A 27,462-nucleotide genomic window follows, 5' to 3' on the forward strand; every position below is an offset into this window, starting at 1 on the left:
AAAACCAACCATCTGATTTTATAAGTTGAAGGATTTAATCTCAATGTGGTTGTGAATAGAACAATAAACAGATTGACTAAGTACCAATTTGTCAGCAATATATGAATGGGATAATTAAGAAAAACATGCTTTTGGGAGTGTGGCAATAATATGTAAATCCTGGTGAAAATGTGCTGGTGTGTATCCTTTTAACTGCTAATACCTGTTGTTAAATAATGCCCTGTGTGCCAGGGCATTGTGGTATGTTTTACACACATCTTTTCATTTAATACTCATTCTGAGGTAGATACTGTTTCATTTGACAGATGAGAAAACTTGAGACTTAAAATGGCTTGGCTGCAGGTCACATGGCTGAGAAGCTCCAGGGCTGAGATTCCAAGCCAGTTGTTCCGCCTCCAGAGCCCACAGCTTTAGCCCCTACTCTAGGCTGCTGCACAAACCCTGCTCACGTGAAAAACAGTATTTTCAGAGTAGGAACCAAGAGGTCTAACCCCAAAACAAAGCATTAGCAGTTTTTTCCTCTCAGTACACTCAATTCAGTCATTCTCACCTCTCACTCATCTGCAGGGCAGCCTCCTCCTCAGGCAGCAAGCTCCTGGAGTGTAGAGACAGTGTATCTATTCTGAGTAACTCTTGTATACTATAGCAGAGACACTTTGTCAGCATTACTGAGAGAGGAAACGAGGTCGGGCTGTTTCTTCAATAATGCTTATCTACTTCCTTTTTGTTAAGTTTTACATTATTTCCAATGGCACAGGAACCATCTTTGATTTTTATTAAGACAGAAGCAAACACGACCACACATGTAGGTCCTTACTGTTTCTAGGACTCAAGGGCACAAGGGTTTCACAGACCATTTGCCTTACCTGGTTCCTTCCTCTCCTTCTCCTAGTGATCCCTACAGTACTCTTTTAAAGGGCTACAAGAGGGGCTTCCCTGGTGGCGCAGTGGTTGAGAGTCCGCCTGCCGATGCAGGGGACACGGGTTCGTGCCCTGGTCCGGGAGGATCCCACATGCCGCGGACTGGCTGGGCCCGTGAGCCATGGCCGCTGAGCCTGCGCGTCCGGAGCCTGTGCTCTGCAAGTGAGAGGCCACAACAGTGAGAGGCCCACGTACCACAAAATAAATAAATAAAAATAAAGGGCTACAAGAATAAATTTACAAGCTGTACAATTCAACTTTAACCTTTTGGGAAATCTTAATTTACTATTGTATAATCCAGGGAAAAGAAATCTATATTGATCAGTCAATATAGATATAATGTTAAATATATAGATCAATCAATGTAGATGTAAGTATGTACTTAAATTTAAGGATGAGTAAAGTTAGAGTACAATAGCTCAATTCTTGGTTAAAAAAAAAAGTAAGAGCAAGTCACTGCCACTACAGATGCCAGTGCTTACATCTGTCAGTAGCCCAATTAACTGGCATTCAATGGACATAGCAACACAGCTTTCAACCCTCCAATGAGTTTTAAGTCCAGAGCATGTTCAGTCTCTGTCTTGTTTATCTGCTGACGAAGGATTTCTAGGAAGATTTAGCAGTGCTTCAATTTTCTTAGCATCAGCCTTGGATCGATTTTTCTGTAAATTACTTTCAATTTCTTCAGGGAGGAGCTCAGTAAAGTGTAGTCTGGCTTTCCTGTAATCAAAGAACAAGAAGGATATATCAAGTACTGCTCTATTTCTTTGTTTTTTAGGGAGAATTTTTTTTAGAAAGATAGTGTTTATCTTATACTCTCTTACAACTTGTGAGCAAACATTGCTCCTTGCACTCACTTCAAATACAATGACTTTCTTCTCTCTCCTAACCTGTTCCACTTACAAGCCAGCTAGGAGCCTCACATTACCAACGTGGACACTGCCAGGGCAGTAGCTCTGATCCTTAAGATATTCCAGAGTTCTCGAAGGGGTGACATGCAGTTGCTGAAGCACCCTCAGCTAAGGTGTGAGCCTCGAAACCAATCTGTCCTCTTGCCCTCAGGGCCCAGGGGGGATGTGAAACACCCTGCCACTCTGTTAAACTCTCTGCTGACAGACCTTGTGGGACATGCACAAAAGTTATAACATTGGTAATCTCAGTATGGAAAAGTCACATAGGGCAACACTACAGACATATATTTACTAGGAGTTAAAAAATCTAATTTCCAAATAACAGATCAGTTCTTTCTCCAAGTCAAGTATTAGTGTCTTCCTGTCTTTAAGTGATTATCAGGGTCACCTATGACTTTCTTCTCAACTCTTCATCACCAGATTTGACCATATCTTCTTTCATAGCTCTTTGGAAAATACAGCCAATGTTCTGTATTTTCTGCTTACTATGTCAATTTTCTAGATTCTCACTTTGTTGATTTCTCTAAACTGTAGTTATTTTCAAGCAAAGAAGCAGACATATAAAAGGTTCTTAACTATTTATTAACTGTCCTCAGAAATACCACATATATATTATATATGTGTATATATATAAAAAAATAACCTATACACTTCTGACACTATTTCCTCTGCCAAAGTATTCTTTCATTTCTATAATTCCAGTTGTAGTTTTTACCCATTCTTGAGGTTTTCCATCTCTAAATAACTGACCAACTTCTCTAGTTTTTTTTTTCTGGTTTCCTTTTATTTTGATTGGAATACAATTATTTGTTCATATTTTTCCAAATGTTAATTCTTCTATAACTTCCTATATCAGATTCAGATAACCAGATATTTTCCTTACTTTTCCAACTCCTTTCTCAAAGATTCCTTTTTAAAAAAGAAGTCTCTTAGGACACCTAAAGGGCTAGAAATAAGCTAATGTTTTCATGCTTTTAACTCTCCATAATATCAAATTTTATGTTGGCATTCAGAATTTTAAGTACTTTATCCTAGAACCTAGAGAGCTGCACATCTCACTCACCTTCTTACTATGGAGAAGAAGACAGAACAAAACAAACATATGTTGAACACTGTGGTGTGATTCTGCCCTTAGAACAGCTGAGAAAAGTGAGGGCTTGAAGTTAAGGAAAACATCTATGGTCACAGAATTAATCAATAGTCTAGCTAGGATTTAAGGTTTGTTTTCAAGGTTTCATTGGCTCTAAAATCAATGCTTTTTCTCCTATAGCACCTGTCCTTGGACAACAGATCTACAGATATTAAGAATTTCCGTGTGTGTGTGTGTGTGTGTGTGTGTGTGTGTGTGTGTAGCACAAATGGAAGTTTCAAATAAAACCATGGGAGAAAGAAGACTGCTTATCTACCAAACTACCAAAGTAGCAGCAGCAGATATCATCTTAGTGGCCAGGAAGCAGAACCATGAGAATCATTTGTACCAAAGTGCTAGATGGCAGCCTATTATGATGATCTTAAAAAGAATTAGCATGAAGTCTGCTATTGCTGGACCCCAAGAAGTGACTAGATAAACAGGTGACAGTCTGTATCCTTCTCAGTGGCATCTAGTCCATGAACAGCCACTGTATCTACCTAATGCCTATTACGTCCATAGCAAGAAGTAGAATCTTTGAATGTGGAGGCCTAACATGCTCTGTATTGTTCATAGACGTATGTGTAAACAAGGATATCATCTTTTAAATAAAGCCAAGTAAAGCTCGCTCATTGCTGTTTATTTCCTTTAGGTAATTTCCTATGCAGTCAAAAACATAGGAAAAGAAAAAATATGCAACCAAATGAGATTTACAACATTTTAACTTTAAAAAAAATGCATCTGGGGCTTCCCTGGTGGCGCAGTGGTTGAGAATCCGCCTGCCGATGCAGGAGACACGGGTTCGTGCCCCGGTTCGGGAAGATCCCACATGCCGCGGAGCAATTAAGCCCGTGAGCCATGGCCGCTAGGCCTGCGTGTCCGGAGCCTGTGCTCCGCAACGGGAGAGGCCACAACAGTGAGAGGCCCGCATACCGCAAAAAAAAAAAAAAAAAAAAAAAAAATGCATCTAAGGAAAGATTCTCAATTAGTGTCTTTCTGTTTTCCATTCTCCTTAATTAAAAAGATTAAAAGACCAGGTAAGGTGCCAGGTGAAGGACTCAGTAAACAGAAACTCTTTGAATTGAGCGGCAATTTAGAGTACTTATTTCAGAGGGCACTGCTGTCGGTGGATAGGAAAGCCAGACATCCCAGTCTTAACATGCTCCTTACCGCTCTTCCAGTTTCAGCGCCTGAAGTGCTTTTCGATCCTTCTGTTTTCTCTCCTGAACTGTCTCACCACAGTACTTCTGAAGCGCCATCAACAGGCTTCCTATAGGAGTGCTGAGGGGGAGGCAGAGGGAATGCTTAGGAGAAAGAGCTGTTAACCACGCAAAACATGAGTGTCTCTGCTAAGGCGCGAGCACCACCAAACGAGCCACTTGCTCACTGACAGGTACAGGAACATTTGATAATTAAAGTGTCCTTGTCAAATAAAAAAAATATTAAGATAATTTCCTTCCTGGTCTGAACAATAGGAAAAACAATCATTGCCAACTTCCTAAATTTAACTGGTTTAAAAACAACAGATCTGGGCTTCCCTGGTGGCGCAGTGGTTGAGAATCCGCCTGCCGATGCAGCAGACACGGGTTCGTGCCCTGGTCCGGGAAGATCCCACATGCCGCGGAGCAACTAAGCCCGTGAGCCATGGCCGCTAGGCCTGCGCGTCCGGAGCCTGTGCTCCGCAACGGGAGAGGCCACAACAGTGAGAGGCCCGCATACCGCAAAAAAAAAAAAAAAAAAAAAAAAAAAAACCAAACAAACAAACAAAAAAAACAGATCTATAAATTGGCTCTGATTTTTATCATGAATGATAAATAAACTGGGAAAAAATATATTTATGACAAATTCTAGTAAATAGCTTTATACTGAAGGTTTCTCATTAATGAAATAAATACCAGGAATGGTGCCAGAGCCCCTTAAGGGAGGGGTATTGAGGGAAGGATTCTACTGGCTTTTGGGGCTGAAGCCGCCAAAACATCCTAAAATTCAAGAGTCTGGCATAACTGTCTCACCCAGAATGCCAACAGTTACCCATTGAGAAACTGATTTAGATAATAATTATTACAGTAATGAAGATGGTTTGGTTCATGTTTTCAAAGAGAAGTTTTTGACTCTGACACAACTTAAATTCCTCTGGTTACAACTTAAGTTGTAACCACATTTAAAAAATTATTTTTGCTAGGTGGAAATGTTCATTGATGATGAATGGATAAAGAAAATGTGGTACTGTATATACAATGGAATATCATGCAGTCCTAAAAAGGAAGATCCTGTCACATGCTGCAACATGGATAAACCTTCAGGACATTATGCTAAGTGAAACAGGCCAGTTACAAAAGGAAAAATATTATATGATTCCACTAATAAGAAGCACCTAGAGTAGTCAAAATCACAGAAACAGAAAGTAGAAAGGTGGTTGCCAGAGGCTGTGGGGTGGGAGAAGGGAGAATTAGTGTTTAATGGGTACAGAGTTTCAGTTTCCCAAGATGAAAAAGATCTAGAGATCTGTTGCACAACAATGTGAATACAGTTAACACTACTGAACTGTACACTTAAAAGTGGTTAAGATGGGGCTTCCCTGGTGGCGCAGTGGTTGAGAATCCGCCTGCCGATGCAGGGGATACGGGTTCGTGCCCCGGTCCGGGAAGATCCCACATGCCGCGGAGCGGCTGGGCCCGTGAGCCATGGCCGCTGGGCCTGTGCGTCCGGAGCCTTTGCTCCGCAACGGGAAAGGCCACAACAGTGAGAGGCCCACGTACCACCAAAAAAAAAAAAAAAAAAAAAAGTGGTTAAGATGGTAATTTTTATGTTATGTATTTTTTTTACCTCAATAAAAAAATATTTTTGCTGCTAATTTCAACAATTTTTCCCTTCAAACCAAGTTGGTATATTAACAATACAACAAAAACATCAGCAATAGATTATAATATGTTGAATTTTATTTTATTTAATTTTATTTTTAAAATTTATTTTATTTATTTATTTATTTTTGGCTGTGTTGGGTCTTTGTTGCTGTGCGAGGCCATTCTCTGGCTGCCGAGCAGGGGCTCTAGGTGCGCAGGCTTCAGCAGTTGTGGCTGGCAGGCTTAGCTGCTCCGCGGCATGTGGGATCCTCCCGGACCAGGGATCGAACCCGTGTCCCCTGCATCGGCAGGTGGACTCCCAACCACTGCACCACCAGGGAAGGCCAATATGTTGAATTTTAAAACAATTTCTTAATTAAAAAAAAAAATCCATTAAGTTACAGTGTTTCCTCCCCAAAGGGGGGTAGAAAAAGGGAGGGTAAGGGTGAAAGAACTCTTCTATTCAGATAAATGCTAACTAATAAAAACAGAAGAAATGACAGAACTGGCAAATCAACATTTTGCAACTTTTACAATAACTGATTACATTAGGGATCATCAATGGATCACTGAAACCAACAGAAGAAAGACATCTGGAGAACAGGCTATTTACACAGTCTCACTCCACAGATTCCTTATTAAGCAAAATGGGAAAAAGATACCCTTGCAGTGGAGAAATTTAGTAGATACCAAACGTGGTAGGCAGAATTCTAAAATAGCCCCCCAAAATTTCCTGCCCTAATTTCTCAACTATGAATAAATGATGAAATATTATGCCCATGATTAAATTGTTACATGGCAAAATGGATTTTACAGATGTAATTAACGTTACTGATCAGTTGAATCTGAGTTAATAAAAAAAGAGATTATGTGGGTGAACCCTCTGCAAGGAGAGAGTTTTTTCCAGTTGGTGGCAGAATGGAAGTCAGAGAGATTAAAAGTATGAGAAGGATTCAACATGCTGGTTGCTGGTTTGAACATGGAGGGGGCACATGAGAAGGAATGTGGATGTCTCTAGGAACAAGGTGGTGCCTGACAGCCAGCCAGCCATGAAACGGGGACTTCAGGCCTACAGCCACAGGGTTCTGTCAACAACCTGAATTTTATAGAAACAAATTCTTCCCACAGAGCCTCCAGGTAAGAACCTGCCTGGCCAACACTTTGATTTTGGCCTTCTGTAATACTAAGCAGAGAACCCATCTGAGCCTACCCAGACTTCTGACCTACAGAAAAGTGATATTGGGTTGGCCAAAAAGTTCGCCTGCATTTTTCTGTAAGATGTTATGGAAAAACCTGAACAAACTTTTTGACCAACCCCATATAATAAATGCATGGTGTTTGAAGCTTCTGAGTTTGTAGTGATTTGTTACACAGCAACAGAAAACTAATACACCAAGTTAACATCACTTACAATGGGTGACATAATATGTCTCTTGATGTGATACACTGAGAAGGACACAACCTCACCTATGTTGTACTCTTGGTGAAAACATTAAACCTAAATCTAATCATGAGGGGATAATCAAACAAAATTGAGAAATATTCTGGGTGAAAAAAAGGCAGTGGAACTGTTTTAGCTTAAAGAAATCTAAAGAGACATAACAATGAAATGCAACAATTAGATCCTGGATTTTTAAAAATTATATATATATGGCATTATTGTAATAACTGAGAAATTTTGAATATGGACCCTATCTTAAATAGTATTCAATCAATCAATGCTAAATTATTTATTGTGATAATTGTACTGTGATATCATTGGAGAATGTTCTTCATCCCGGGAAATACATGCTGATGTATTTAGGGCTGAAGAATTATGAGGTCTAAAATACTTTAAATGGTTTAACCAAAAGAAAAAAAAATAGAAAAGGAGATATACACGTCCCACACATAAACAGAGAGGTAGAAAACAAATATGGAAAAATGTTAACAACTGGTGAATCTAAGTAAAGGGTTATACGGGTGTTCAATGTTCAATTCACTCATGTTTTCTACAGGTTTTAAATGTTTCAAAGTAAAAAGTTGGAGAAGAAAATTCTTAAAGTTTATTAGACTAAACAAACAAAATCTAACCCCAAATTTTTTTATAGAATGTGCTTGTTAACTGTTTCTTATTCCCTTTTCCTGCTGCTTATAAGTACCTTTGCTCAAACCTCAAATAGTTTCAGGTGTTAGAGATATTTAAACAGTTTTTTTTTTTTTTCTGCGGCACGCGGACCTCTCACTGCCGTGGCCTCTCCCCTTGCGGAGCACAGGCTCCAGACACGCAGGCTCAGCGGCCATGGCTCATGGGCACAGCCTCTCTGCGGCACGTGGGATTAAACAGTTTTTATCCAGTGAAAACTAGAAGTAAAATCAACAACTGGGGTACAATCAGAATAGGACAGTCAAAGCTACTGCTAATACAAGACTAGAGACCTTTTATAGGCTCTAAGTATTAAATTTGTTCTTTAGAAATGATTGCAATTTTTAACAGAGAAGGCATTAATGAAATTATATTAATTTAGAATCAAACCATGTTAACACTTACCCCAGCAAGGCTCCAATTATGCCACCAGCTACCAAGCCATGCAGGCCTAAGTTTATTCTAAAAAGACTTCCAGTGATAGCTATTTTAAAAGAAACAAACAAAGGGCAATATTAAATCATCTTTAAACACCAGAGTTCCATTTAAAAATGTTCCTCCATAAGAAGGACATAAATCTCCAAGTAAGCTTTTGAACACAACATTAATATACCACCACAACCTAGATTTCCTGAATCTAAAATGCCAATACAGCCAGCTTCTCATCCACTCTGCAGGTTCAAATGAAGAAATGTTCCTTTTACAAACAGAATTGCTCCGCCGGTTCTATGGACCCAGCCTCTTCTCATTCTGCTTCATTTTTGCCAACCTTGCCTTAAAAATCTGTTATTTCTTCACTTCCACCTCTTTCATTTCTTCCTTCTTTAAGGAAAGTTTTCCCCAAATAAATAACAAAACCTTCACAAGCCCCTGCAGTTCATGTCCTCCCCCAGCCTCACCTTTCTGTACTGCTACGCTACACCTCTCAAGCAGACCTGCAAGTGGGCAGTTGGCCTACAACGCCACCTGGTGGCCAGGGCATAGGTCCTCTTTCCTTCCCACTAAGACTGTACACCCAAGATGTCCATTCATTTTCCTCTTTCACTACGTACAACACAACAAATGACACTTCAGGTAGTAACAATTTTAAAATTAACATTTGAGGTTTATAGTTCTTATTTAAGTACTATATATTCACTGTTTTAACTTTTCTAAATTAAAAAAAATTTTCAAGTGATGATATGAAGTTGTTTGTAATATCCTATTATTATTATTTTATAGACTATGAATTTAGAGCATCCAGCATACCCAGTTATCCAATTCTTTAACTTTTTCTTTTTTTTTTAGTATTTTGGCTGTGCTGTGCAGCATGTGGGATCATAGTTCCCTGACCAGGGATCAAAACCCATGCCCCCTACATTGGAAGAGTGGAGTCTTAACTGTTGGACCGCCAGGGAAGTCCTCGTCTTTTCTAAATTTTTAAATTAACAAGAACAAAAATCACCTTTAATTCCATTATCCAGAGACAGCAAAAAATTTGGTCTTTTTTTCTAGGCTTCTTTTCCAAACAAAATATTTTTCAAAAACCTATTAGAATAGCCAAACTCTGGAACACTGACAACATCAAATGCTGGTGAGGATATGAAGCAATAGAAACTTGCATTCATTCCTGGTGGGAATGCAGAATGGTAATGTTACTTTGGAAGACTGGTAGTTTCTTATACAACTAACATACTCTTACTATACCATCCAGCAATGACACAAGAGTTGAAAACTTTTGTCTACAAATAGCTGCACACAGGTGTTTATAGCAACTGTGTTCATAATCATCAAAACATGGAAGCAACCAAGATGTCCTCAACAGGTGATGGAAAAATAAACTGTCGTACATCCAGACAATAGAACATTATTCAGCGCTAAATAGAAATGAGCTACCAATGAGCTACCAACTCATGAAAAGACATGGAGGAATCTTAAATGCATATTATTAAATAAAAGAAGCCAATCCGAAAAAGCTACATATTGTATGATTCCAACTATACAACATTTTGGAAAAGGCAAAACTATGGAGATAGTTAAAAAGATCAATGGTTGCCAAGGGTTGAGGGTGGAGCATGGGGATCAATAGGCAGAGCACAGAGTTTTAGGGGAGAAAATACTTTTTATGATACCATAATGGTGGACATATGTCATACATTTCCCCAAACCCATAGAATGTAAAACACCAAGTGTGAACCCTAAGGTAAAGAGGACTTTGGGTGATGATGTATCAATTTAGATTCTTCAATTGTAACAAATGTACCACTCTGGTGTGGGATGTTAATAGCTGGAGAGACTATGTGTATGCAGCAGGGAGGAAGTATATGGCAAATCTTTTATCTTCTGCCCAATTTTGCTGTGAACCTAAACTGCTCTAAAAACCTGTTTATTAAAAAGGTGGTCAGGGGCTTCCCTCGTGGCGCAGAGGTTGAGAATCTGCCAGCCAATGCAGGGGACACAGGTTCGAGCTCTGGTCTGGGAAGATCCTACATGCCTTGGAGCAACTAAGCCTGTGCGCCACAAATACTGAGCCTGCGCTCTAGAGCCCATGAGCCACAACTACTGACCCCAGACGCCTAGAGCCCGTGCTCTGCAAAAGAGAAGCCACAATGAGAAGCCCACGCACTGCAATGAAGAGTAGCCCCTGGGCTTCCCTGGTGGCGCAGTGGTTGAGAGTCCGCCTGCCGATGCAGGGGACACGGGTTCGTGCCCTGGTCCGGGAGGATCCCACATGCCGCGGAGCGGCTGGGCCCGTGGGCCATGGCCGCTGGGCCTGTGCGTCCGGAGCCTGTGAAAAAAAAAAAAAAAAAAAAAAGAGTAGCCCCTGCTTGCCGCAACCAGAGAAAGCCCGCGTGCAGCAACGAAGACTCAACGCAGCCGAAAATAAATAAATAAATAAATTTATTTTAAAAGGGGGGTGGTGGAGGAGTGGTGGGGTTTAGAAGCTGCCAGAAGCCAAACATAAAAAATGGAGTCACACTCTTTGTTACACAGGACCATACTTCTGTGAACAGTCTTTTTTTTTTTTTTTTTTTTGCGGTATGCGGGCCTCTCACTGCTGTGGCCTCTCCCGTTGCGGAGCACAGACTCCGGACGCGCAGGCCTAGCGGCCATGGCTCACAGGCTTAGTTGCTCCGCGGCATGTGGGATCTTCCCGGACCAGGGCACGAACCCGTGACCCCTGCATCGGCAGGCGGATTCTCAACCACTGCGCCACCAGGGAAGCCCTGAACAGTCTTTTTCAATCTGGATGTTTTAAATTTCTTTTTCTTGCCTGAATGCACTGGCTAAAGTCTCCAGTATAATGCTAAATACAAGTGTATTCATCTGCTTGTCTTGTTCTCAATGTTAAGGAAATCATTCAGTCTTTCACCATTGAACATGTTAGCTGTTGTTCATAGATAATCTTTATCAAGTTAAAGAAGGTCCCTTTTAATCCTAGTTTGTTGAGTTTTTATCATGAATGTTGGACTTTTGTCAATGCGTTTTCAAACTAACCTTGAATTCCTTAAATAAGTTCCACTTGGTCATGGTGTATAATATTTATTCATTGCTGGATTTGGTTACTAATATTTTGTTAAGGATTTTTGTGTATATGCTCTTGAGGGATAGTGATCTGTAGCTTAGTTGTCTATCTTCATCTGGCTTTGGTATTAGGATAATATTAATAGCCAGGGAAGCCATCTGGTCCTGGACTTTTTGTTGTGAAAAGATTTTAATTAAATATTTAGTTTATCAATTTGTTATAGGGCTATAGGGATTTTCTATTTCTTCTTGAGAAAATTTTGGTAACTTGTATCTTTTTTTTCTTCCCCTTGGTCAGTCTTGCTAAAGGATTTTCTATTTTGTTGCTCTTTTCAAAGAACCAACTTCTGGTTTCATTGATTTTTCTCTTGATTTCATTGAGTGTCATTCTAATTCTATTCCTTCTGCCTGCTTACTTTAGGTTTATTTTGCTCTTCATTTTCTAGTTTTTAAAGGTGGAAGCTCAGATTATTCATATGAGATCCTTCTTATTCTGACTACACCTCATTTTTTTTTTTTTCCACACTGCGGCATGTGAGATCTTAGTTCCCTGACCACGGATCGAACCTGCACCCCGTGCATTGGATGTGCACAGTCTTAACCACTGGACCACCAGGGAAGTCCCTGCACCTCATAAATTTTAATATAATGTGCTTTCATTTTCATTCAGCTCAAAATATTTTAAATTTACCTTGTGATTACTCTTTGGTTTATGGTTTACTTATGAATGTGTTGTTTAATTTCCAAATATTTGTGATTTTCCTCCTTTTTTTTAGTTTAATTCCATTGAGGACAGAGAACATACTTTGTGAGATTTCAACCCTTTTAAATTTATTGAGACTTGTTTTATAGCCTTGCATATGGTCTAGCTTACAGAATGTCCTCTGTGCACTTGAAAAGAATGAAAATTCTGCTATTGCTGGGTGGAGTGTTCTAGAGGTGTTACTGTGTCATGTAGATAGATAAGTGTTCACGTCTTCTATATCCTTGATTTTCCCTCTAGTTGTTCTATCCATTATTAAAAGTGGAGTATTAAAGTCTCCAGTTACTGTAAAAGTCTCCAGCAACTGATTGAGTTGTCTATTTCTCCTCTCAATTCAAAGTGTTTGCTTTATGTATTTTGGAGCTCTGCTGTTAGATGCGTATGTTTCTAAATGTTGTATCTTCTTGGTGGATTGTCCCTTTTAACATTATGAAATGTCCTTCTTTGTCTTCTAGCGCTTTTGTCTTAAAGTCTATTTTGCCTGATACTAGTATAGTCACTCAAGCTCTTTTTCTTACTGTTTGCACAGTATATCTTTGTCCATCTTTTTATGTTCGACTAATTTGTTCTTTTAAACCTAAAATATGTCTCTTGCAGACAGCATATAGTTGGATCTTTTTAAAAATACAGTGGGACAATCCCTACTGATTGGAATGTTGAATCCATTCATGTTTTAATGTTTTTATTGATATGGTTAGATTTAGATCTGCCATTTTGCTACTTGTTTTCTATATTATCTAATTCCTTTTTGACCTTGTTACTATTTTTTAAAGTTACTATTTTATTATTTGCTTTAGGGATTATACTATGCATCTTATCACAGTCTACTTCAGATCAGTACTAATTCCAGTAAAATGTAGAAACATTGTTCTAATACACCTCCACTCCTCTCCCTTCTTTGTGCTACTACTGTCATTTATGTTATGCATATATGTTTAAAAACAATACAATGTTATTATTATTATTTTATACAACCATATGTATTTTAATGACATTAAGGGTAAAAACAGTTAAGAAAGTGGAAACAATAGATTCACAAACTCTTTCTTTTTTTTTTTTTTTTTTTTGTGTGTTATGCGGGCCTCTCACTGTTGTGGCCTCTCCCGCTGCGGAGCACAGGCTCCCGACGCGCAGGCTCAGCGGCCATGGCTCACGGGCCCAGCCGCTCCGCGGCATGTGGGATCTTCCCGGACCGGGGCACGAACCCGTGTCCCCTGCATCGGCAGGCGGACTCTCAACCACTGCGCCACCAGGGAAGCCCTAACTCTTTCATATTAACCTATGTATTTACCATTTCTAGTAATTTTCATTTCTTCCTGTGGAGCCAAGTAACTATTTGGTGTCATTTCACTGCTCCAATATAAGTCCATTCCTTCCCCCTCTTTTGTGCTATAATATATAGCTTTAAATGTTATATGCCCAACACTTCAATTTTATTATTATGTAACTTTTTTAGATCAGTTAAGAAAATATGTATTTATACTGCCTTCAAGAATTACTTATACAATTATCTTTATCAATGCTCTTCATGTAGAATCAAGTTACCATCTGATATCACTTCCTTTCAGTCTGAAGAACTTCCTTTAATGTTTCTGTAAGGCGGGTCTGCTAGCAATGAATTCTCTCTTTGTTCATCTGTCAACGTCTTTTGCCTTCAATTTTGTAGGATGGTTTGCTAGATATAGAATTACTGATGGACAGTTTATTCCTTTCAGCACTTAGTCATTCTACTGACTTCTGGCTTCCACTGTTCTGATGAGAAGTCAGCTGTTAATTTTACTGGGTATTCCAGTATGAGTTGTTTTTATCTTGTTGCTTTCATGATTTTTCTCTATCTTTCAATAGTGTAACTATTATGTGTCTAAGTGTGAATCTGTTCATGTTTATTCTTCTTGGAGTTTGTTGAGATTCTTGGATGTGTAGATTAATGTTTTTCATCAAATTTGGGAAGTCTGTGGCCATAATTTCCTAAAATACTTTTTCTTCCCTTTTCTTTCTTTCCTCTCCATTATCCATGTGTTAGTATTCCTGATTGTGTCCCATAGATCTCTAAGGCTCTGTTCATTTGTCTTCATTTTTAAAAATTCTGTCCTTGATAAAAGATAATCTATATTGATCTATCTTCAAGATCACTGATTCTCTTATGCTCTCTCAAATTGGCTGTTGAGCACCTCCTCTCCAGTGAATTTTTAATTTCCATTATTATATTTATCAACTCCAGAATATTCATTTGATTCTTTTAAAAATAATTTCTATCTTTATTGATATTTTCTATATGGTAATTGTCATCACACTTTTATTTAATTCTTTTAAAATGGCTTGAAGTCTTTTGTCTGCTATGTCCAATAGATGGCCTCTGTCAGAGACATACCCAGTGACTGCTTTTTTTAAAGTCTCCTGTTTTTGTATATCCTATGACATTTTGGTTGTTTTTGAAAACCAGGCATTTTAGGTAATAAATGATAGCAACACTGGAGTTGGAACATCTCCCTACCCAGAGGCATGGCTGTGGTTCGTTGCTTATGTAGTGATTTGCCTGTACCAATTCTATGGAGTCTTTGTTTTTTGCTGTTGTTGTTTTTGTAGAGTGCAGCCACAGAAGTCTCTGCTCAGTTTTTATTTTTATGTCTGCCTTCCTAGGAATCATACCAGCTTGGAAGTCAGTCAATGATCTGTCAGAGGTTGTGATTACACATCTTAAGCCAGTAAGGCTGCTACCTTTTGTCAGTGGGTTTGTCTGTGGCTTGAAGAATGCACTCAAGGTTTAGGCAGTTTATAAATCCTTTCTGGCTTTTACTTTCTGTGTTCATGAGGCCTCACAATTAACCAAAAATAAGTAGCTTGCTAGGGCCCTTACCAGTCTCTCCTGAGTGTGCTTACACATACAGGTAACTTTCTGGAGTTCCGGGGATTAGTAAGATCTTACTAAAGTCCTTTTTGGCTTTCTTGTTCCCTGGACATCCCTAGTAAGATTCTGCCTCATCTGCCAGTCTATTGCTTGCCCCAAACAACATCAAAGCCTCAGGTTAGCTCTGTGATACTGTCCTTCCCTAACTGTTTGCTATTGTTTTCAGCAACACCCTTAAGGCATGGAATTTTCTGTGCTGTGCTCCATATCAAGTCAGCCACCTCAAACAGCAGAAGTGTTGATCCTCCCAGCCTGCCCTGCCCTTGTGGAACTTCTCTACATGATGGAGCTGGATGTTAGGAGGTGGAAGCAGCCCCAAGCTGAAACACTACAGACTACTCCCACTGTTCTTACTGAGATTTAGTAGAAATTCTTGAATAAATGCTTCTCAATTTGTTGTGTGCCTCTGGTCAATTCTCAGAATCTTTAAATGTTTGCTTTTGATAATTTTGTCCAGTTTTATTATTACTTTTGAGGGAGAGGATCTGCCATGCTCCTTACTAAGGCATTCTAGATGTTGAATATACTTTTATGAATGTCCAGACCAATGCCAAATAATAGTGGTGAGGGAAGACATCCTTACCTGAGTCTGACTTCAGGATAAATTAGTGTTATACCATTAATTTTAATGTTGGTGCTGGTTTGAGACAAAAATATATATTGTATCAGATATATTTTTCTATTTTTATTTTACTAATATTTATATTCAATCAAAAAACCTTTATTCTACCCTGCTATATACTAAAAAATTGTGAAATAAAAGGCAAACACTTTCTCTGAATTCAAGTAAATTGTCTAGTAGGGAAGCAAAAGAAGTAAATAGCTACAACATAGTGTTATAAATGCTGTGATAAAACTGTTTACAGTGAACTATGAGAACACAGGGGAAAGGTACCTAAGATAGGAAAATGTGAGCTAGGAGAACCCTCTAGGGAAGCTGAAGCTGACAGATGAAGTGAAACTTGAAAGACAGGTTAAGTATAGAGCTGAATGAAATTAGTTGTTGGAGTTGGAAGGTGGATTCAAGCAAGCATTTTTGTGAAGCAAGAATATGCTGGGTTTGAGAAATCTAAGTAGATTATAAGTTTTGGGCAAGAGTGGTGCATGGAGGTCAGGTCAAGAATCAACATTAGAGTGATGGGAAACTATGGAAGAATCTGAAGCAGAAAAGTGTTAAAATCTTATTCATAGTTTTTAAAAGTCAGATAACAGTAGAGATGACGCAACCCAAGATTAGAAACAGGGAAGACCTGTAGTAGCCGTGGGAACAAAGAGGAGGTGAGAGAGTCCATATATATTTAAGGAATAAGACTAATAGAACTAGGGCTTCCCTGGTGGCACAGTAGTTAAGAATCAGCTGCCAATGCAGGGGACACAGGTTCAATCCCTGGTCTGGGAAGATCCCACATGCCACGGAGCAACTAAGCCTGTGTGCCACAACTACTGAGCCTGTGCTCTAGAGCCCGCGAGCCACAACTATTGAGCTCTCGTGCCACAACTACTGATGCCCACACACCTAGAACCCATGCTCCTCATCAAGAGAAGCCACCTTCTATTTTATTTTTGCAACTTTCCATAAGCTTGAAGTTATTTCCAAATAAAAAGTAAAAAACTGTTATGTGCAGTATATGTATGTTTTTGTATGTGAGAGAATGTACATGAATTAGTGAGTGTCTGCATGTATACACAGTTAACTTCATTTACATTTCTGGAAATGTACTGGATTTGTACTGGAAATGTAATGAAAATGTTCAATACTTTTTTTTTTTTTTAAACATTCATTTTAAAGAGGGCTTTATCTACCAGAGGCAGAGAGCTTTAAAATAAAATCCAATCTCGGGCTTCCCTGGTGGCGCAGTGGTTGAGAATCCGCCTGCCGATGCAGGGGACACGGGTTTGTGCCCCAGTTGGGGAGGATCCCATGTGCTGCGGAGCAGCTGGGACCGTGAGCCATGGCCGCTGAGCCTGTGCATCCGGAGCCTGTGCTCCACAATGGGAAAGGCCACAACAGTGAGAGACCCGCGTACCGAAAAAAATTTAAAAAATAAATAAATTAATTAATTAAATTAAATCCAATCTCTTACCATGAAAAATCTGGCTCCTTTCTACTTCACCTTACCAATCTCATCTCAAGCCATTCTTTCCCTTATTCACTATGTTCCAGTCATACTATCCTGCATTTGAGAAACCTTAGAGCCTTCGCCCTTGACGTCCTCCCTGCCTAGGCTACTCTTTGTTGCAAGCCTTGCTCCTTCCCATTCTTCAGGTATCAGCTTAAATGTCACCTCCTTAGAAAGGTCTTCTCCAGTATGGTACTGGCACAAAAACAGAAATAAAGATCAATGGAACAGGATAGAAAGCCCAGAGATAAATTCACGCACATATGGTCACCTTATCTTTGATAAAGGAGGTAAGAATATACAATGGAGAAAAGACAGCCTCTTCAATAAGCGGTGCTGGGAAAACTGGACAGCTACATGTAAAAGAATGAAATTAGAACACTCCCTAACACCATACACAAAAATAAACTCAAAATGGATTAAATACCTAAATGTAAGGCCAGACACTATAAAAGTCTTTGGGGAAAAACATAGGCAGAACACTCCATGACGTAAATCACAGCAAGATCCTTTTTGACCCATCTCCTAGAGAAATGGAAATAAAAACGAAAATAAACAAACAGGACCTAATGAAACTTAAAAGCTTTTGCACAGCAAAGGAAACCAGAAACAAGACGAAAAGACAACCCTCAGAATTGGAGAAAATATTTGCAAATGAATCAACGGACTAAGGATTAATCTCCAAAATACATAAATAGCTCACGCAGCTCAATATGAAAAAAACAAACAACCCAATCCAAAAATGGGCAGAGACCTAAATAGACATCTCTCCAAAGAAGATATACAGATTGCCAACAAACACATGAAAGGATGCCCAACATCACTAATCATTAGAGAAATGCAAATCAAAACTACAATGAGGTATCACCTCACACCGGTGAGAATGGCCATCATCAATAAATGCTGGAGAGAGTGTGGAGAAAAGGGAACACTCTTGCACTGTTGGTGGGAATGTAAATTGATACAGCCACTATGGAGAACAGTATGGAGGTTCCTTAAAAAACTAAAAATAGAACTACCATACAACCCAGCAATCCCACTACTGGGCATATACCCTGAGAAAACCAGAATTCAAAAAGAGTCATGTACCACAATGTTCACTGCAGCTCTATTTACAATAGCTAGGACATGGAAGCAACCTAAGTGTCCATCAACAGATGAATGGATAAAGAAGATGTGGCACATATATACAATGGAATATTACTCAGCCATAAAAAGAAATGAAATTGAGTTATTTGTAGTCAGGTGGATGGACCTAGAGACTGTCATACAGAGTGAAATAAGTCAGAAAGAGAAAAACAAATACCATATGCTAACACATATATATGGAATCTGAAAAAAAAAAAAAAAGGTTCTGAAGAACCTAGGGGCAGGACAGGAATAAAGACACAGACATAGAGCATGGACTTGAGGACATGGGGAGGGGGAAGGGTAAGCTGGAACGAAGTGAGAGTGGCATGGACATATATACACTACCAAATGTAAAATAGATAGCTAGTGGGAAGCAGCCACACAGCACAGGGAGATCAGCTCAGTGCTTTGCGTCCACCAAGGACACAAAGAGGGATGGGATAGGGAGGGTGGGAGGGAGAGGCAAGAGGGAGGAGATATGGGGATGTATGTATATGTATAGCTGATTTACTTTGTTATACAGCAGAAACTAACACACCATTGTAAAGCAATTATAGCAATAAAGATGTTTAAGAAAAAAAAAAAAGAAGAAAGGTCTTCTCGATCACTCTGTCCACATTAGATCCCACTGCCCCCCCATTTGTTACTTTGTATCATAGCAACGTGTTTTTTTCCATCCACATTAGATGATAAAACTCGATGAAGGCAGAGACCTTATCTGTTTTGTTCAACAAGTACACCAAGGACCAAGCACAACGTTTTCCATACATTTTGCATGAATGCTGAATGAGATGTGATGAGAAGCCATCCAAAGAATTCAGTAGCCATGACTTGTAAGTCCTTACATATTTCCTAAACCATATTTGAGATTGAAAAATGTAAAGAAAACAAAAATGTCTTACCTCCTGCAATGACAAAATGGCCTAGGGCATTTTTATTTCGGTACACATTTAGACCAGTGTTCACTGTACTGAGAAGAAGGGAGGAGGAGGAAAACATAATTTAAAGCATATTTCATTTACCTTCTTGACTGTAACTTTCACTAAAGTGATACGTATTAGTTTAGAAGAGCTTACTATGTCAATCCCTGGTGCTAGTCTAGGCTCCTTCAGCGTGTTTCAGATTGCTAATATGCCAATAAGCAACAGAACGTAAAGAGTTCTGCAGAGTTCCTCTGACTTAGTAACGCTGTATCTATTTTGATATTAGTTGGCAGACCTTCATCCATGCATACAAAAGTACAACTGAACCAATCTTTTAGGTAAATAGATAAAAGTTCTTAAGAAAAAGGTATCATGAATCACTTTTATATGGGCGTTCAAATTTTATAATTCCACTGCTCAAAAAGTGTGCTCCTAAAAGAATACCCAAGACCATTTGTCACAATTCAGAGAACTTACTTGAATATAGTCACAAACATGGCCGTTCTCCAACTCCAGCGCCAGCCATACCGGATGAAGCCTCGTGTGGCAGCACGATGTGCAGATTGCTAAAGTTAATAAAAAGGCTGTGAGGTTCTGAGACACCTTGACACTTTCCCTATTTTAAAAATGTGGTGGAGGAATGTCAGCTAGGCATTAAGTAGGGACACCTAAACACATAGAAACAATAGGAAAATGTCTGGAAATATCATTCTTTAAGTACTGAAACTTAAGTGAAAATGTCATGTGCATCGTATTCTATCAGGAGGTGTAAAAGGAACTAAGAGATGCAATGTCAAACAAGTAATCCATCCATTATGTAGCAACTAAGAATCTATATGACAAACACTATCACAGACATAAAATCGGTATTAGACATACTTTTTTTCAAGAAACTGTGGGGAAAAGAAAAACACAAAATAAAGAAGACGCAGAGTACACTGTAAAGGGTAAGGATTAAGTTATACAGATGTGCAGGAAAGGAAGAAAAAAAAACAATCTTTACTGACCACCTTCTATGTAAAAATTGTTAACATATTACCTCACTTAATCTTTACAATATTTTCTTCAAGCAGGTGTTTTAGTTTTAACTAAAACATAGAGAGGAAGTTTTTCTCAGCCAATAAGGAATAAAGTCAGAACTGGAAGTTAGGTTGTCTGTTTCCACAACTCATTTTCACTAGACCACAATGAAGCAAGTCTGGCATAATATTGTGAGGGTAAAGCCAAGATATTTAAAGAATGTGACAGAAACCCTAAGTGTAGTCTTAACTACTATATGATATTGGGCAAGTCAAAACCTCTCTGAAAGGTATCAGTGCAAACTCATGGCTTTTAATAAATGGGTAAATATAGAAACAGATATAGAAATGTGCCTGAGTGTGTATGTAAGTCACACACACATACATATACACACACACATTTCCTAACTCTGCCTAGAGCCTAGAAGCCATGATACCTCAGTAGCAGTGAGCATAACTAGCACTAGAACTTGGTTTTTAAATACCATTTTAAAAGAAACTATAGCTCCTTGATGAAATGGGCTTATGCCAGCGTAGTGCTTAAAAAGTAAAAGATGGACCAGAAACACCTTGCTGTGCTTTTTAGAAAGTAAAGGTGTGCTCAGAGTAATGGGGACATATCAAAAGGACACAGGAGCTAGCTTTAAGGGGCTCCAATGGTCCAAATCGAGGCCAATTTGAGTATCAAAATAAACGATAATAATAACGGATTATAAAACTACAGAATAAAACAAGAATCCATGAGTCCACATTGAATAAATTATAAATAGATAAATGGACAAATAAATAAATAGAGGGAAAGTGAAAGCTCTTCCTTACAGCAGAATACTAACCAATAAATATAAATGGAATGATGGAATTAGAAAATGGCCATTTGGCAACCACCACAGTAATAACTGCTTTAGGCAAGAATCAGCATTGAATACTAAAACCAGAGGGTAGAAATTTGATGAAAAATAGGATACTGGCATAGTCTCAAAGTAGCTAATAAGTATTCATAAGACACTTATTAATTACAAAGAGAAAAAAATAGTAATTTTACAGTGGATAATCCTGGCAGGGACCATCTTAACTAAGTGACTAAAGTAAGCATCACCAGTTGAGGGACAAATAGATATCTTGTGCTTCTTATCCTTACCTACTGTGGAATACAACATCAGTTCTAGGGTATTCCTGCGAAAACACATAAGTAAAATCTAATCACAAGAAAACATCAAACATCCAAGTTGAGGGACATTCTATAAAATAAATGGACCATAGTCTTAAAAAATATCAAAGTCATGAAAGTCAAAGAACAAGAGAAAAATTGTTCCAGATTAAAGGAGACTGACTAGAGAGGCATGACAGGCAAATGCAACACCTGATCCAGTATTAGATCCCGGACCAGAAAAAAAATTTTTTAATGAATTGTTTACTTTTAAAATAAATTATATTAGTGGGACAACTAGCAAAATTTACATAAAGTCCACAGGTAAGATAACAGTACTCTGTAAGTGTTAATGTCTTGCTCTGCATAATAATATTGTGGTTATGTAAGAAAATGTCTTTGTTTTTGGGAAATGCATGCTGAAGCACTCATGTGTCTATAACTTACTCCCAAGCAGTTCACAAAAAAATAATAGTATGCCTTATAGAGAGAGAATAAGAAAGCAAATGTCGTAAAATTTTAACATTTGGAGAATCTGACTGAAAGGTATACAGGAATTCTTTGTATAGTCAGCCCTCTGTATCCTCAGATTTGGAACCTGAGGATGTGGAATCATGGATATGGGGGGGGGGGTCTATGGTACTGTGCCTTTTTATACAAAAGACTTGAGCATTTCCGGGTTTTGGTATCTGCAGGAGTCCCTGGATCCCAATCCCCCTTGGATACTGTGGGACACTGGTACTACTTTTGCAACTTTTAAGTGTGACACAATTTCAAAAACAAAAGCCTCACAAAAAAAAAATTCTGAGCTGTAACTTCCTCACTAATACAGTAGAACTGATGTACACAACTAAGATATAACAAATGAGTTAGCACTCTACAAACTATAAAGCTCTAAGTGTTCATTATTGTTTTAGTGTGAGCTCCTGTACTGCAGGACGCTTTGCGAATAGGATAAATATGCTACAGCTGAGCCTTGACGATTTAGCACAGCTGTAGAAATATATTTCAGAAAGTAGAACCGTAAGTGGTGATCAATTCTGAAGATAAGAAAAGTGGTCTGACGAGGCTCGTATGCACTTTAACATTAGTACCTGCATTGTTGTCAAGTACGGACTTTGTTTCCTAAACCTTCCCAACCTTACCACCTAACTAGATGACTAAGTGTAAAAGGAACAGCTAAACTGGCATGCCCCCAAATACTATTAGAACACCAGTACATACCACTGCATCAAGCTGGTTGTGGTAAATTTCTGCTTGGTTCTGCTCAATATAGTGCTGTTTAGCATGAATAAAAGCTGGTATCCCCCCATATGCCCAGCCAATGATGCCTGCTGAAACTGCCGCCTTGTAAATATCCTGAAGTTCTTTTGACGTTCTCTGCTGTTCACTAAAACATCAAAAAGACAGTGTTGTTTGGGATTAGTTTATGCATACTGCTCTCCAAAAGACAGTATGATCAGAATTATCTCAAATGCTAAAAGGGCTACACTTTTCATGATGGGCAGAACCTGTTAAATCTTCTGATGAATTAAATAATTATATTACAGGTAGCTCAAATCTCAGCCAAAACTAATCTATGCTTTCAGAAATTAAGCTAGTGGTTATTCTTGGGAAGGCAGTGACAGGGAAGGGGCACCAGGGGGAGATTCTGGGATGCTGTTAATAGTCTTGGGGCTGCGTACACAGCTATGTTTGGTTTGTGAAAAGTCACTGGCTGGTATACTTATGTACATTTTTTTAGGCACATACTATACTTCAATAAAAAGATTTTTTTAAGGTTATTTTATTTGATGACTATTACAGCTCTACTATATCCCTGTAAACAGAAAGAATTTGTGAACTGGATGTACAGATCAATATTTCCCTTTTTGAATTTTTAGATAACTTTTGGAAATTACATGAGCTTATGAGATTTTAGGACAACATATGCCAGAATGAATTCCTAGATGTAAAAAAAATAAAAACTTTATCTTTCTGAATATTTAATTTTTATGTCATGCTGAGATGGGCCTGTACTATTGAAGACCATTGAATAAGAAAGCTCACTATAAAGTGGGCAACACAGACAAACATAAAGTAACAGGGAAAAACTACCATTTCATCCAATCTATTACTCTCTAAAGCATAAGAAACCAGAATCCGTTCTGGAGCTTCCAAGATGTCGGAAATTGCTCTAAGAAACAGCTAAGTTTGTAAATGTTCAGCTATAAATAATGGCCCTCTTACATAAGTAAACTACTAAATGTTTATTTTTTACATTACTAACTTGCTTTCTTCAGAGGTTGTACAAGTGTTTAATTCTAATTGCCAATAACAATCACTACATTTCTGAAATCAGAATCAGTAAGTTTTTATAGTTCCTACATATACAAGAGAGAAACCTAAATAAAATCTCTTAGGAAACTAATTCCTATATCAAGAGGAAAAACTGCTACAAGCTAAACTTTATATTTTATCTTTTATAATGAATAAGGACCAAAAACAACATTTACATAAAAACTGGTAGAACTCAGAAAAAAGTAAATGTAAAAGAGCTTAAGATTTAACAAGCCAGGAAATGCAATATGCTTTCCTCTTTCTCATCCTCTGAAAAATTCCATGACATAGATGACATTTTTCTTCATTTTATCAATAGAGGCTCTAAGAAGTTACATGATTGGCCCTAAGAAATGAACGGTGAACAAACAAGGCATAGGGGTGGAAAGGACCTGGACTATAAGTAACAGCAATGGGGTTGTGGTTCTGGTTCTGTCATCCACTGCTAAGTGACCTGCAGCCAGAACACAATCGCTCTGAACCTAGGTTTCCTCACCCATGACATGGAAGGGAGAATGAAAGTCACACTAAATTATCTTCCAAATTTCTTTCAGCTCATCATTCTGTTGTTTATAAAGCTGATCAAAATAACACTTTTCTGTTGTGTACTACACAGGATCGTTCACAGGTATCTCAAATTTTGGAACGACCAATGAGGTCGGCCTCGGTATCTTTAAAATGGGATGATGAAAATAAATAAAGTAATTAAATACAATTCCACCAGCTCCCCTGCCCTACCTCAGCAACATAATAAAACTTAAATGTTAATTTATCCGCTTGATAATCACAGTGTAGTATATGGTAAAGTACTTCATAAGAGGGCTAACTTTTCACCAGTAAGTGATGAATTTTAAAAAATGATGAAATTAACTAATTATCCTGAGGTTTCCATTAAAGTTAGTTCAAAGACTTATTTATTCTTTATTGTGAAACATCCTTATTTGTGAATCCAGCTAATATCTCTTCTTTTATAAACTGATGAGACAACAGTTGCTACTATTTTTTATATATTCCTTATTTGGCAGAATAAAAATTTTCAACTCTGTTATCTCTCCAACCTCCACTTTTATGGCGAGGAGGAGGGCTGCTGTTCATGAAAATTTGTGATCAAGTGAAATATGAAAAAGAATACTGGAGTGGAGTCCTGCACATGTTGGTTCTAGGATCACTAAGTAGCTTGGTTCAATTCTTCTAATCTGTAACATCGGGGGATTACGCTAAGACTCTAGTCCCTAAAACCACAGTCCCTAAAACCCCTAAAAGCTCTGACTTTGTTAGTCTCACCCTTACCATCTGAAAACCGGCCTGTCAATCAATAGAACTACCAAACGGCAATGTTTGGATACAAACTTGGAATATAAATATTAGAACCCCCAAATCCCACAAAAATAAATCCCACCACCATGGGGTCCTTCGCCCTAGATGACCCAGGCAGCAGGTCTCCTCCTTCGAGCCCCTCCCCACAGACAGTAGTAGGCACTTTTACTCTTTGACAAACAGCTCTCGGAGGCGGTCCCATCCGGATTCCGGGTATTGGGGTTCTGGCACGTAGGAAGGCAGCTTCTGGTCTTCCACAAGAGCCTTGGGATGGGCGGCCACAGCTTCGGCAGCAAAGACCCGAGGAAAAGGACTCAGCGCCCTGCGGAGGAAGCTCCGTGGCGCCGGCGGCCGCACCTCCATGGCCCTCTACGAAACTGCCGACAGACACTCGCTTGGGCGCTCAGGGCGCCAAGGCCTCCCGGAGGCGCCGTGGGAGAAGAGCGAGGATAACAGCAAGAAGGAGTGGACGAGTACCCGTACACTAGGCCCGAGCTAATTCGCGGCCGTAACCGCTGCCACACCGCCTGACAAGACTTGCCCTGCGCCCGGCCCTTGGACACACAAGACAGGAAGCCCCACCCCAACGAGGGCAAAGGCCAAAAGAGGAGCAAGGGCGGAGCCGGAGCCGAACACACTTCCGGTTGGAGGCGGGAAGTGAGGTGGCGGCGAGTAGACACGCTCAGCGCCCTCTGGCCCCGCCTCTGGCGTCATCTCCATGGTCTTCCTGCGCCAAGGAAACGGGAGAGTTGGGCAGTTTGCAGGCGGTGAGACGTGTTCGCAAGCTAAAGTAGGTTAGCGCGTTTAAAACGGCCGAAACCCCATGTAGGTGAAGAAAGTGCAGTGTTCACTACAAGTGGAGTACGGAAAGGGGAAGGCAATTTGCTCAAATACAAGCCCAACTTACCATGTCACGGACTCCCGGGCTGGGTGGGGTTCATTCTTGTTTTCGGAAAGGACCGAGGCTTTGAAGAGGGGTCTTGGTGCCAGTTACCTCGAGACTTAACAGAACACTCTTTAAAGAAATCTGCCCTGGGCTTCACAAGATGGGTTTTACTCCCCTTAGTTCGTATGCCTACTGTTTCTCGAAAGGCAGGACAATTTCTGGAATTTCTACCAGGAGTTTTGCTTGATAGTCCAGCAATAATTTCCCGTCACTACAGTCTCCACTAACATGTGCTTCAAAGTATAGTTTTTATTAAAATGCACGCATTTAAAATAGTCTCAAACTGGTTTGTGTAATTTCACTTAATCTTTGCTAGCAACCAAATATAGTCACATGTTCTCTTTGCCAATCCCTACCCATCCTTGATTCCTTTCTAGGTGTAATTAGAAATCGTTACACTCTTCAGTAGGATACAGTAAATCGAGTTCAGGAATTTGATAGCTGGAATTCTATAGATAAGGCCCAGAAAGTGACTGATAAGAGTGACTAGCTGAGTCAGTCACGGCGCCAGGAAGATCTCTCTGGTGTCTGGGAGACAGGATTAGATTCAGTTCCCAACATAACACTTACTACATTGCATCACGATTTCCTATTTGCTAGGTGTCTCAGTAGACTAACTTTGAGGTCAGAGACCGTTTATATTCATCTCTATCTCCAGTACCTATCATGGCTGGCACATAGGTTGTCCAATAAAGAATTCAGATCCCCTGACTCTTGGCTCTGGCTCCAGGTTGCTGCCTATCCCATACAGGCGGGGGTGGGCACCAGGATAAAGTCCCAAGGCCTGAAAGCCCAAGGAAATGGCTGTCCAGTCTGTCTAGTGTACATGTGGAAAATCTAAATGCTTAAGATGACCCCAAAATTATTCTGCAATGAGGAGAACTTTGAATTGGAGGGTGGGAGTGTTGGGCATTTATTACTGAAATCATTTATATACAACTCAAATGTCCCCCCACTACCTTACAGATACAGGTGAGGTTATGTTAGCACGCAAATTTTGCTAACTCCATAGCTGGCTTCTCATTTGGGTAACTAAGCCTCATTTGTAAGGTTCCCTTTGCCATCTGGTTGCTCAAGAAGTCCGCGGACCCTAGGCCCCGCTCACACTTTTGCTGCTATTCCACCTCAGCTCCTCAGACGACTACTCTCACCCTCCGGCTCTCCCGCTGCTCCAAGCCCCTGGGGCTTACCTTCCTTTACCACTATGAAAGTACTCTCCCTGCTCTGTGGTCTGCCTTTTTGAAGGGTCTCAGAGCAACAGTAAGCCAAAAGGTGTCACGTGGCTCACTCCTCCCCAGGATGTGCAATTGCCACCACAGTAGAGGCATCAAGGGAAAATTTCAGTGCAGTCAGCACAGTGTGCCTGGAACCACCACTATTCTACCCTCAGACGTTTTGCTTATTTCTGCTCATAGAACCCAGTAGCTTCTCCCCCC

The 27,462-nt window shown here is 39.5% G+C and overlaps 1 protein-coding gene across 2 annotated transcripts; it reads right to left on the minus strand.

Annotated features, from left to right (window-relative positions):
* Window positions 1-754: 754 nt before the first annotated feature.
* Window positions 755-25,677, minus strand: TIMMDC1 (translocase of inner mitochondrial membrane domain containing 1). Of its 2 annotated transcripts, XR_010840775.1 has the most exons (8): window positions 25,250-25,659; window positions 22,669-22,834; window positions 19,756-19,844; window positions 19,258-19,325; window positions 8,335-8,413; window positions 4,132-4,242; window positions 1,404-1,641; window positions 755-1,077 (listed from the first exon to the last, which is right to left on the minus strand). XR_010840775.1 is itself a non-coding variant. In XM_059064765.2 (7 exons), exons 1-7 carry the CDS (start codon window positions 25,441-25,443, stop codon window positions 1,491-1,493), a joined length of 858 nt encoding a protein of 285 aa, XP_058920748.1. In that variant the 5' UTR covers window positions 25,444-25,677; the 3' UTR covers window positions 755-1,490. The 2 variants fall into 2 exon arrangements, 1 of the variants encoding a protein (XP_058920748.1); XM_059064765.2 differs by having other exon boundaries at window positions 755-1,641; window positions 25,250-25,677.
* Window positions 25,678-27,462: the final 1,785 nt, after the last annotated feature.

Source organism: Kogia breviceps, chromosome 5, assembly GCF_026419965.1.
Source record: "Kogia breviceps isolate mKogBre1 chromosome 5, mKogBre1 haplotype 1, whole genome shotgun sequence".
Classification (NCBI taxonomy): domain Eukaryota; kingdom Metazoa; phylum Chordata; class Mammalia; order Artiodactyla; family Physeteridae; genus Kogia; species Kogia breviceps.